This window comes from Orbicella franksi, unplaced genomic scaffold, assembly GCF_964199315.1.
Source record: "Orbicella franksi unplaced genomic scaffold, jaOrbFran1.1 SCAFFOLD_76, whole genome shotgun sequence".
NCBI lineage: Eukaryota > Metazoa > Cnidaria > Anthozoa > Scleractinia > Merulinidae > Orbicella > Orbicella franksi.
The window spans coordinates 12,501-25,000 of NW_027671103.1; the positions used below are offsets into that span (position 1 = coordinate 12,501).

The 12,500-nt window shown below is 35.7% G+C and overlaps 2 protein-coding genes and 1 long non-coding RNA gene across 5 annotated transcripts in view; 1 reads left to right on the plus strand and 2 right to left on the minus strand.

The window, feature by feature from the left end:
- LOC145477538 (uncharacterized) overlaps positions 1 to 2,129 on the minus strand; it is an 8,649-nt gene extending 6,520 nt beyond the window's left edge. For both annotated transcript variants that reach the window (XM_081455540.1, XM_081455539.1), the window contains exon 1: positions 1,554 to 2,129. The gene's annotated coding sequence lies outside the window, so the exon portion shown is untranslated. The remainder of the gene's footprint in view (positions 1 to 1,553) is intronic.
- Positions 282 to 3,032, minus strand: LOC145477539 (uncharacterized). Its single transcript, XR_014047973.1, has 3 exons — positions 2,670 to 3,032; positions 2,127 to 2,195; positions 282 to 1,608 (listed from the first exon to the last, which is right to left on the minus strand). It is a non-coding gene; the product is annotated as an uncharacterized LOC145477539 (long non-coding RNA).
- A 401-nt stretch (positions 3,033 to 3,433) lies between these two features.
- LOC145477541 (nucleolar complex protein 3 homolog) overlaps positions 3,434 to 12,500 on the plus strand; it is a 17,175-nt gene continuing 8,108 nt past the window's right edge. Inside the window, exons 1-11 of one of the 2 annotated variants that reach the window (XM_081455542.1) lie at positions 3,434 to 4,036; positions 4,461 to 4,633; positions 5,601 to 5,797; positions 5,893 to 6,011; positions 7,416 to 7,458; positions 7,995 to 8,088; positions 9,828 to 9,892; positions 10,144 to 10,269; positions 11,330 to 11,401; positions 11,604 to 11,660; positions 12,004 to 12,162. In XM_081455542.1, the coding sequence (XP_081311668.1) occupies positions 3,873 to 4,036; positions 4,461 to 4,633; positions 5,601 to 5,797; positions 5,893 to 6,011; positions 7,416 to 7,458; positions 7,995 to 8,088; positions 9,828 to 9,892; positions 10,144 to 10,269; positions 11,330 to 11,401; positions 11,604 to 11,660; positions 12,004 to 12,162 (1,269 nt within the window). In that variant the 5' untranslated portion in view covers positions 3,434 to 3,872. Of the gene's footprint in view, positions 4,052 to 4,460; positions 4,634 to 5,600; positions 5,798 to 5,892; positions 6,012 to 7,415; positions 7,459 to 7,994; positions 8,089 to 9,827; positions 9,893 to 10,143; positions 10,270 to 11,329; positions 11,402 to 11,603; positions 11,661 to 12,003; positions 12,163 to 12,500 lie in introns of both variants that reach the window. The other variant, XM_081455543.1, reaches the window with a different exon arrangement.

Here is a 12,500-nt window from a genome sequence, read left to right on the forward strand (position 1 = left end):
GAAACCTTTAAACCCTTTATAATTGTATATCGATGTGCATTTCTTATGTTTGAGTCAGATATATATACTGACAGCTATTTTGACAGGTTGTCTCTCAAAAGCGCAAAAGTGTACACGATAATAGCGATTGGTATTATGGGTAGCGGTTGAGGTTCACGGTGTTTCAGCAATAAGGGGAAGCATGAATACACGTGTTTGAGCTGTTTTCTTGAAACCCCTTTAGCCACCATCACCCATAATACCTTCTGACATTGTCGCTTACGTTTTTACGCTTAATTGTAGGACAACCTTTCACAAAACAGCTATATATAGCTCATGCCTGGCACGTGATTCTGTTCCTAATCAATATCCAATGGAGTGTCTCGTCTTCGACGGAGGGACTTTCCCGGCTAATTGATAAAAACACATAACTCAGCAAATTTAAAAAATAAAAAAATAAATAAAAAATTAAAAAAAATAAAAAAATAAAAAAAAAGCAGCGGTTATCGAAAGTGAAAACAGCTAGCTCGACACATTTTAACAAAATTAATTCAGATGTCATCGAAAGTTTTTATCGAACTGAGTCAAATTACTCCAATTCTTTTTTCACTGAACATAACTGTAAGCTTCTACGAATGGTTTATACAGCTTTCGTAAAAATTCAATTGTATATAGCTCATGCCTGGCGCGTGATTCTGTTTCTAATTAATAGCCAATGGCGTGTCTCGTCTTCGACGGAGGGACTTTCCCTAATTGATGAAAACAGATAACTCAGCAAATTTTTTTCAAAAAACAAAAACAAAACAAAACAAAACAAAACCAAAAAAATAAACACTGAACAACCGATATCGAAACTGAAAACAGCCAGTTCAACACATTTTAAAACATTCAGATGTCGTCGAAAATTTATATCAAACTGAGTCAAATAACTCCAATCCTTTTTTCACTGAACATGACTGTAAGCTTTTACGAATGGTTTATATAGCTTTCTTAAAAATTCAGCTGTATATAGCTCATGCCTGGCGCGTGATTCTCTTTCTAATTAATAGCCAATGGCGTCTCGTCTTCGACGGAGGGACTTTCCCGGCTAATTGATGAAAACACATAACTCAGCAAATTTAACAAAAATAAATAAATAAATAAATAAAATAACAAATTCAGATGTCATCGAAAATTTATATCGAACTGAGTCAAATAACTCCAATCCTTTTTTCACTGAAAATGACTGTAAGCTCTTACGAATGGTTTATATAGCTCTTCTGTATTAAAAATTCAGTTTCCATCCCTCTGACTGAAGCCAAGAGACGATCATCGTCTTAGCTGTAAACATATCTCTGACTGCGAGTCGGGGTTTTTCCCTGTTCAAATTTGCATCCACAATCATATTTTTTCTGCGACAGCTGCAAATATGCCTCTGCACGTCCCGAACCCCAAATAAAAATTTAAGAGAAATTTTCACGAGAAGCACTTCAAACCAGATCCACGTACTTTTCAGAACATGTGATCAGCAAAGACTTAGAAGTGTAAATAGAATCGTATTTGTAATGAAAGTAGTACATGTTCGAAATTCTTACCTTGGCAATCTTAGGATTGATTCACCAGTATGTAGTTTCTACTCTTGGCGGGCTTCTGAAATGAGATAGACACAGAAATGTCATTAGACTCTCCTGTAAGGGTTAAAGGAGTCTCGATGTTTGACGTTATAAAATGACACAAAACCCGCACAGGAAATGTTCTACAAAGGCGAAGGCTCCATGAATCCGTTTTACGACAAACACCCTTACCGAAGCGAAAGTCTGTTGGGAAATAAAATACTCATCACAATAATTCGGAGTATCTTTGCTAATAAAACGTAGCCTGTGTAATAACCGCTCTTCCAGAGCAAAAAAAGTGGGAGAGAGCGGTTCTCCCCGATTTTGTCCTTCGGGCTGTAACACGGGTTAATAAAACATTCAAAGTGGTCGATGGAGTCAAAGGCGAAGATTACGTTAGAATTCGACCTAATGTGATCTAACTAGGATCAATCAGAAAATATTAAGCACACCAGGGATCTGAAAAAAAAAATAGACTCTCTATATGAGGAAATAACAACCCTTTGCTCTCCGTCTGGAATCAGAAACATAGAAGCATAGAAAACTACAGCGTACCTTTGGTCTCTTTTGCTTGCAGTGCATCCGACGACGTCCAGTGCGTTGTGGACTGGCTCCGTGCGGAAACTGTCAAAATATAAGCTCGAATGGGTTTTTCCCTTTTATTACGTCACATTATTACTGCGTGGGTTGTCACGCTTAGGCAAATGTTTTTATATTTACTCGTTAACTTGAATAAAATGAATCTGCAGCAAACAGGGATGTCCATACTTAAACCTCGGTAATATTTTTCGTTTAGAAGGCTATTTTGCTGGGCTTAGTTTCTTTAGAATTCCTCCCACTGATTGTAGCCAAGAGGCGATCATCGTCTCATGCTGTAACCATATCTCTGACAGTCAGTAGGGGTTTTTCCCTTTTCAAATTTGCATCCACGATCACATTTTTCCTGCGACAGCTGCAAATATGCTTCGGCACGTTCCGAACCCCAAATAAGCAAACCAAGGACCTGAAAGAGATAAACTCTCTATATACGAGGAAGTAACAACCCTTTGGTCTTTGTCTGGAATCAGAAACATGGAAACATAGAAACATAGGATGTACCTTTGGTCTCTTTTGGTCTCTTCTGCATACGTGCATCGGACGACGTCCAGTGCTTTGTCGAGTTGCTTTGTAGTGAAGCTGTCAAAATTAGTACTAAGTATAGGAAGGGGCATGGAGGGGATTTTCCCTGTTATTGCGTCAAGAGTATTGATGATTTACGGCATGGGTTGAGACGCTAATGCAAGTGTTTCTATATTTACAAGTTGAAACTTGGCCAATACAATTCTCAACCAGATAAAATGAATCTGCAACTACTCCAGAGATGTCCATATGTCAATTTCGGCAACATTTTTGTTTAGACGGTTTTTTATGGTGGGCTTATTTTCGAACAGGCCTGGTAGGACGGACTATATTTAGAACTTACGTAGTGAAAAATTGTGAACTGTGCAAAAAATAAATATTAGCCAATATTACATCATTCAAGGACATGTTAAAAAAATTATCTGAACATACCGATGTCACCTGTGATCTGAACCGCAAAATAAGTTCAACAATCATGACATACTTAACGTCTCTGAGAAATTGTAATAACATTAAAATAAAAAAAACCGACACTAGGGTGCTTTTATTTAGTTGTTTGAAGCTAAAACTTAAATTCTGAGGGCTTCACTGAGAAGGAATTTTTCCCCCTAAGATTGAGAGGGCTTGTGTTAGGATGGCCTTCTCTTTGACGGGATAATTACAAGCTTACCTGTCCACTGACAGAGAAAGAAAAAATTCACACATAAACCCCCGGACAAAGCCCTCCTCCTTGCTACTTTTCCTTATTGACTTACTAACATGATCATAGAATGCTACTTCAAATAAAAAGAGGCAGTGAACAAATTTCGGCAGGTAGTTCAAAAAAAATCTAGGTGAAGTGCATATCAAAATGTTAGATCAGAAAATCTTAAAGGGCTTTAAAAAGTCGCTTCTTGTCGGCTCATTTCTAAACGATTTTTATGCCGCCCATACCTACACAGCACCATCTCCACTCCTCAAGTTATAGTGCAACACGCAGCGAGGGACACTCTACGGAGCCATATACGACAGACAGTCAGTGGCATGGTTGTACGCTGGGGTGCACGTGGTGTCATCTAAGGCTCATGTCCAAGATGGTGGACGAACTGGTGCACGAACTGAACTGAACGCCTTCTTCTTATTTAGACGGATCAGAATAGACCTTTTTGAAATATACTCTTATGAAGGAGATAGTATATTACAATGGCAAAAGGAAAAGGAAACAAAAAAGGCAAAAAGGCGCGCAAAGTTACAGGACATTCACTTCCAGAGGACGAAGATGATGTGACCATGGAAGACAATGATGCACTCGACCCCGAAGACTTGGAGTATTTTCAAGATTCTCGTAGGAGTTTTGCTTTTTTGCAGTAAGTAACAGCAGCGTAAGTATTTTTGTAAGGATAAACCATTTGGAGGAGGCACACATTGTTACAGTGAGAGTGGTTATATATTTCAAAAATTTGTTGGATGTTGTTTGGATGAATTCAGTTGGAATTCAGTGCAGCTCAACGTTATTTTTGAGTTAATTTTGACCCTATTTGAATATGTCTAGGCATGTATTACGGGTTACGCTTATATAAGAAGTAGTGCCCAGAACATAACCTTAACTTTTTTCAATTACATATGTACAAGCAGTTTATTTCTGGTATTATGAGCCTCATTTTGGATCGGAGACTTGCCATGTGAACATAACATTATTTGCTATGCAGCAAAGTGAGAATCTGAGTGTCTGAAAGATCATGGGTTTTTTTTATTGTTAATTCTTTTTTTGTTGTTTTTGTTGAAAAAAAGAGTTTCAAGTACTGGAAAGAAAAGGAAAAGAAAGAATGTAGAGGAAGATGAGGCTGATTATGAGAAGACACCAAGAACAGCATCTGCAGACCAGGATCACAATGAAAGAACCCTTCTACCCATTAAGAGTGAAGGCAGTATTATACAAAGAAAAGAGAAGCTACCACTGACAGGTGCTGGTACTAAACAGAAGACATACAAATACATGAATGTGTGCAAGTTTTCTGTTTGCAGGCACAGCAGTCCATGCAAGGCTGTAGCCAGAAAAAAATGTCCTTGGTTAAATTCTCTTATTAATTTGCTATTCATTTGGCTACGACTCTGTCATGGACATACCGTACAGTACATGTGGTCTATAGGTTTGATGGGAAATGTGGGAAAATAGTTAACCTTCCATTAATTTCTCACCCTACATGTACTGTACATGCAAGTGCTGTACTTGTTTCTTTTCTCCAAATCAAAATCACATTTTCTTTTGAAACTATACCATGTACCATATTTATTCCTACAGTATGTGTACTATTTTGAAAGTATTTGAAGCTGCCTCTTGGTTGAATTAACATTGAACCTACTAGGGATCTTCATTTCAAGCCAAAGGCATGAGATTTATATCTTTGGAGTGAGAGGATTTTCGAAGATGAAACAATCACATCCAAAGACAATTAAAGATGTCTAAAAATGTTTTGAAGATTTACAAGATTTTCTGGTCCCAGTTCCAGGATATGTTTTCCAAACATGGCTTCATGCCAAGTACTTTTCTCTCACAAAATTGGACAGTTAAGGGAAGTTCAAGTACTTTCACTGGCATGGATGTTTCCTGCACTGATTCAAGTTTATGTGTTTTTCCAAAGTGTGTCAGTTAATCATTAGGGATGTAATATATTTATTTTATTAAAATATATAATTCCTCCACTTCATGCTGAATTACAACAGTCTGTAACAATTAAAGTAAGAATTGAAGAGGGAAAATCAATCCAGGTTTTCAGACTTTGGTATAAGAGACATTTGCAATGTACTTCAACTCTACTTCTGTTGATTCCTTGATGTCTCTGGGGGTTATTGCTTCTGTCAGTCAGTCTTATTAGTTAAGCCCACATCTCCTACTATTTGTCACATGTTAACTGTGTTTTCTTTTTTCAGATACTCCTCTGCTGGGTGAGGAAAGAAATCCAGATGAACAAGTTCCAGAAGAAGCCAAACAAATCGCGGCATCTCCAACCCCTCCACCTGTGTTGAGTATGGTTGAACTTTTCAATCAAAGACGACAGAAGCTCATCCAAAGAAAACTAAAAATTGCCGAGTTATCAAACAGTATTTTAGGAAACCCAGAGGGCAGTGTGAGTAGAGTCATACATTATTTTAAGTGCAAAAGCAAAATTTGGTAGTAAATTTTCTACTTGTTAATGGTAATCATTTTAATTTTTTTGAAAAGGTATCTGACCTTGGGGAGTTATGTTCTCTGTGTGATGAGAAGGATGCAGATGTCAGAATCACCACGAAAAAGCTGGCAATGGTTTCTCTTTTGACTGTGTTTAAGGATATTGTACCTGGGTGAGTTACAAAATAAAATTTGTGTCATGGTTTTGATTCTGATATAATGCTTTGTTTCAAGAGTAACAGGCAAGTTGAACAAAAGCCTAATTCAAAGTAAAACAGCTACATTTTTTGTACAGTTTCAGTTTGGGTACTGTTTAATATATAAGTAGTAACAATCTTTTATTAGGAAGCTCCATCACTAAAAGTGGTTTACACAGAGGTCCTAATACTAGATATACACTATATAATGATACAATTAAAATCTATAAATTAGAGCTAAAACCGAAATAAATAAATATTTACAACATATACACTACAGGGATTAAAAAAAAAAAAAAAGAAATTAATTATAAAAAGCAGAAAAAAGACACTTCTTAAAAATTGGCAAACTTGCTGAGTTTCTTACAGTTCTCTCTAACTCTCTAACTCATAACAGTACACTTCTTAAGTGGTGTCAGAATTTACAGGTACATGTACAGTAGTCAAGAGCTGTGTGTGCATGTAACAGTACTGTATATATATGGTCAATGAGAGAGTCTGCACTAGACCATGAAATTTTGTGCATGAAAAAAAAAAAAAAAAGGAAACAAAAAAAAAGACTGGGACTCGATATGAAGCAGTTTTGAGGAAGCAGTTTTTTTGGAAATTGCAGGCTATAGGGATCTTTCTGCATTATTCTGGTATAATGGGTAAAAGTTTGCACAATTTGACTATGAGTAGTTTATCATTTTTCTCAGGGTTAGCCTAGTTGATGCACTGACATTTCCTTGCACAAGGAAATGCATTGCACTGTACCAAAGAAGAAATGATGTTTTCTCTGGCATTACACTTGCACTCATGCAAGATGATTTTCATGCAACCGTGCAGGAATGCATGCCCAACCAGTCGACTTAAAACCCGAGAAAAACAAGGGACTACCCATAGACTAAAACCTCTGTTGAAGAATTTAAGAAAAAAATATAATAATTGTTCTTCAAACCCTCCAAAATTAATGTACATTTTTATATACAGTTTACCTGTGCATGTTTTAGAACTGATTGAAGTTTTCCTCTAATTGATGGCTGAATTGTCAAGATCAAAGCAACAACATTTTTCAGTGACCAACACTCTTACAGATAATAGAAATGATGTCAGGAAATATCAAAACCTGTGTGCATCTTGATGATGGAAAAATGGAGTTGATCTTTTTGTTGTTCTTTAACTAGTATTTGTATCAATGGTGATTGTGAGAATGCCAATACAAATTGATTAAAATGATGAGAGAATGAAAGGATGTACTGCAGTGATGTTGCAATCATAATGTACATCTAACATAAATATATGAAAAAAAATGGTAATATTATTAACAGTATTGAGGTAAAGTGACAGTAATGTTATTATTAATTTTGTTTACGGTTCTGTTTTGGGGTTTGATTACAGGTATGCAATTCGAGCAACTTCAGAAAAAGAGCAAGGTGTCAAGGTACAGATTTTACATTTAATTTGGGGTACAGTACTTGCCCTGTCTTTCATCATCAAATTTGGTTTAAAGTGTGAACTTGTCTTTTCAGTCTAAGAAACAGCAGACATTTTCAGTTCAAAGTAATCCATAGGGATGTTTGTTTGGTATTTTATGCAAGAAGCAGCATTTTGCTATCCAAGTAACAATGCTTTCCTGGTTTATTTTTTGGCCATTACTTACAATGTGATAACCTGCAAGCAGAGGAAGTACATTACACAAAATGTTTGTATGAAGCAGTCAAAATACTGTACATGTACATGTAGCTGTGCTTCCAAGTTGGCCTCTATCAAAATGAAATGAGAGTTCAACTAGAGTTCAAAGTGTTTTAAAACTATTTTCAAGTTAACAATTTATTTAGTATTTTATAAATAAATTTATCTTCAGTAGACATAAAAATGTATTACACTGTACATATCTTTAGTTGATTACTGACTTTTTTGTCTTTTTTCACATTCAGTGTCAGTACTAATTTAACACTGTCTTTCTTATCATTTCAGCTATCCAAAGAAGTTAAGAAACTGAGAGAATACGAAGAAGGGCTATTGAAATACTACCAGCGATACTTACAAATATTGGAAGAAACTGTACAAGGTAAACAACTCTGTTTTTAAGATTTGGAATGGCACATTGCATATTTACATGTGAGAATGACAGCGTATATTTCCATGTACATGTGCATGCACATATACATACATTGTTTAAGACCACCTTCAAATTTTAACCTAATTGTCAGTAAATATCTTTAATAGTATGTAACGTTCAACCAACTTATTAACCTAAGCATTAGATATTATTTTTACATTATATGTATGCAGACAAAGTAAAATTTAAGTGATATTGTAATTTTGTGCTCTGGTAAATTTCATAGCCTGTTTTGTATACTTTGATCTTGTACATTGTATACTTAATTGACATGATACTGATAAAAGTTGTGTTATCACACATGTCAAGTCTGTCTTTCTGTCTTTGAAATAATGTGATTAAATACAACCTGTAATATTGAACATTATGCATAATGATTACTATTTTTATGTAAATTTATGTTGTAAACTAACAAATGATGTCATAATCAAAATATGGTAGATAATATATATACCATCTGGGTGCTTTCACAACTTGTATTGTAAAATAACCTGCTACTTACAGGTATTTTATGTAAAATAGGCCCTTTGCACGATCCGGTCACATGGTACAAAATCACACATGCTGGTGAGCAAGTTGCACAGTGGGACTTCCAAAGCAATGCCACTCGTACCAGTCCACCTGGACTTGCCTTTGTTTTGGAAGTCCCACTGCAGAACTTGCTCACCAGCATGTGTGATTTTGTACCATGTGACCGGATCGTGCAAAGGGCCTATTACATTCACTTTTTATTAACAACATTTGTTGCAAGAGGAGGTTACATGTAAGTGCCCAGGGAAAACACACCCAACACAAGCCCTGTAACCCCGGACTCAGCCTCATGATGTAAGACCACCCACAGGGCAGGCACTCTCTGCAACTCAGTTGCAAGCCGCCATTACCACAGAGAACCCAGACACCAGTCACACTGAAACAAGAATTTCAGTGGAAAAGCTGAAATACATGTAATAACCCATAATTACACAGAAAAGACCGCTGACTGTTGCTAAGACTGGACAACAACAACAACAACAACAATCTTTATTTCGTGCCCAGAAAAATTTTACAATAAAAATAAATACATGCAATGTGAAAAAATAGCAATGAAAAACAGAGCACAGCCACTTAGAAATAGCTAAGGCTAATTGAGCTAAGTGGCTGGGCCAAGCGGAAAAAATATTACAATAAAGTTACAGAATATATGAAAAAAAAAAACAAAACAGGACACTATTTCATTCACACACACACACAGACACAGACACACATACAGAGAACGAAAAAGAAAAAAATGAATGTGCACACAAAAAAATGAAAAATTAAAGTACATCAATGTACCAGTCAGTAGTTGGAGATAATCAATTCTTTTAAGAAAATGGTAGAATGGACTCAAAAGGGCCACTAACCACAGGAGTACATACCAAGACATGCCGGGAGGTCTCAACTGCTGAAAGATGCTTTAAACGCTAACCACTGAGGCCAACAAAATGTTATAAAACACTTACAAACGCATACAAATACCAACAAACACCAACAAAATGCTAACAAATGCCAACAAAATGCCTCTTGCTCCTCGTAGTTAACTATGTTAAATTGTATTTAACTACACAGTCATATTCCTCAATAAGTAAGCTTATTATTTTTGTTAACAAAACTAACACTTTTCAGAATGTATGTGAATGTTTTTGTTGTTGTTGTTGTTTTCACCTTAGAGTGTGTGAAGCATCAGAAAACAGCTGTTACTAATGGCATGGTAAACAAAAAGATTGCATCTGAGGTAACTGTTGAGAGCATTCTAACAGACTTAACACAATTTTCTTTTTTTTCTTTTTTTCTGTTTAAAACTTTCAATTGAGTAGCCCTGAGCTATTAGACAAGACATCCTTTGCACGCTGACAGTCAAGTTGGTAGTATTCATTGATTTCTAAGTTGAGTATTTATAATTTAAAGATTGGGTCCAAATGTCATTTTTCTTATTAATTAATGATTAACATGATAATTATTTTCCAAATTAAATGTCTTTTTCAGAGTGTGATGCTTGTAGCAGTCCACTGTATGTGTGATCTTCTGACATCCTTACCCCACTTCAATTTCCACACGAACCTTATTGCAGTGCTTGTACCTAGAATGAATGATAAATTCCTAGATGGCCAGGTTAGGCAATGAATATTCTTATGCACATGTATGCATAATTTGCTGTGTTGCTCATTTTAAGGTACATGTACATGTAGATATAATCCTTATTTAATTTAAATTCAGTCAGGGAGAAAAATGTTTTTAAATACCTGCTGAATGAATGTTTTGCAGCTACAGTAACAATGCAGCAAGTAAACACACATGCAAAAGAGATCATTTAACACAGATCACGAGTATGCATAAAAGAGTTATACATGTACTTGACTAACAAAATTCCGGAGAAAGCTTAGTGTATATTCACCATCTGGGTTTACTCTGGTTTCTTTAGCACAAAAAGCATTTAGGGGTATTGCTACAATGCTGTATATGGGATGTCAGTCATCATAGGGCTGGCTACCACTCCCAGCATTTTATCAGGGGTACCCTGATAGTTTTCCAGTGCCTATATATGCCCCAGATGGGTAGAGTCACTGTGAAAGTAAAACGACTCTTGTTAGCACCTTAGCCCACACTGCTCAATAAAGAGTCTGATGTGCATAACCACTGAATGGTCTACAACTGTAATTACTGTGACTGCTCAGTGCAACTGTACAAGTTGTTGGAATGTAATGCTGAGTGATATTTGACTGTATGTTAATATAACATTTTGAAAAAGAAATTGAAATCTGCATCCTAGTTTTAAATGACAGTGTGGACAGTTAAGACAAAATCACTGTAAAAATGTCTAAACATAAGCTACAATGTATGACAATTGCTTAATTGCTGGGTGAAACCCCCCACTCTATGGTCAAATTGCATTTTATAAGAATATTATCTTAGCCAAAATGTTTAATCACAGCAAAATGTTTAACCACAGAATCTCCACCCTGCCCCTTTGGATTACTACTGTGTGTCTAAACTTCTTGAGATTGTGATTGCTGCAAAAAAAAAATGGAAAATAGTGGACTGGCAATTTTAGATTAATGGTTCGCTGAACTAACTTAGTCATGTAATAACTAAAATTGTGTAATAAACTACATGTAGTGTAGTTTGTCATCTGGGGAGCTTTTTATTGAACTGCCTTTACTAATGTTTTTAGATTTCAAAGCTGTGTTGCGATGCTTTCAGCACATTGTTTAAACAAGATTCTGTTGGAAGTGTTTCTCTAGAGGTCAGTGCGCATATGTTTGGGAATACATTTGCACAAGTGCTCAAGATTACATAAAATATGTTTCATTTTATAATTGTACATTGTATAACTCATTTACGATGTTTTCCTCAGTTATGTGCTGTGTAAGTCATGGCATATGTACATGTATTTACTGAGCCAGATTAATTTTACCAGCTGATGTTGTATTTATTGATCTTGTTAGGCTGTGAAGAGTATCAGTAAGTTTGTGAAAAGTAAAGGATTCAGAGTACAACCTTGTGTAAGTAGGAGGCTTTCAAGGTCTAGAAATTTGAGGAATATTTTGTTGATACACAATGTACATGTACTAGAAATGCCTTGGACTTAAATTTTACCCTCTGTTACACTGTATGTTATCATTCTTTATTTTATCCCATTACAAGCGCCCAACTTATAGTCCAAGGTTGTTTATGATGTTATCCACTTGATTCAGTCTAATAACCCCTCTAGGTCTTAAAGATTCCAACTGTACCTGTGATGTGAGATGTCCCTTATTACTGTAACTTGGAATGTGATGTGTTGCTTTCCTTATTACTGTTAGAGTGTAATTTGTTATGTTGCAACATTTTTTTTTTCAATCACAGGTTTTGGAAACATTTGTGTACTTGAGGATTAGTCACGTTGACATACAGTCACTTCAACAACACAATGAGAAGAAATCATCTGTAGAACTGAAGATTGAAAAGAATAAAAATAGAATGGAAAAGAAGCTGAAAGGAAAGATGTCCAAGAAAGAGAAGAAGGTACATTTTTTTATCAGATCTATAATGTGTACTTTATGACCTTTATGATATAATGTCATGCCTTGTCATGTTGAACAATTATCAATATGCAGGCTGCCTTTGCATGAAAATGTTCTCTTCAAGAAATCTCACTTGACATCAACAGCTGGTACTAAATGTTACTAATGAAATGTGTATTGCCTCCTTCTGTCCATTAATGCTGTCATTATCGTAGAGATTCCCACAATAAATATTTTTAAATCCTTGTCAGCTTTATCGAATTCTCACTTCCTTGACGCCGTCAAAGCTATGCATCATTAATGCAACCAAAGGTCTTATTTTCTGGTATTTTACGGTAA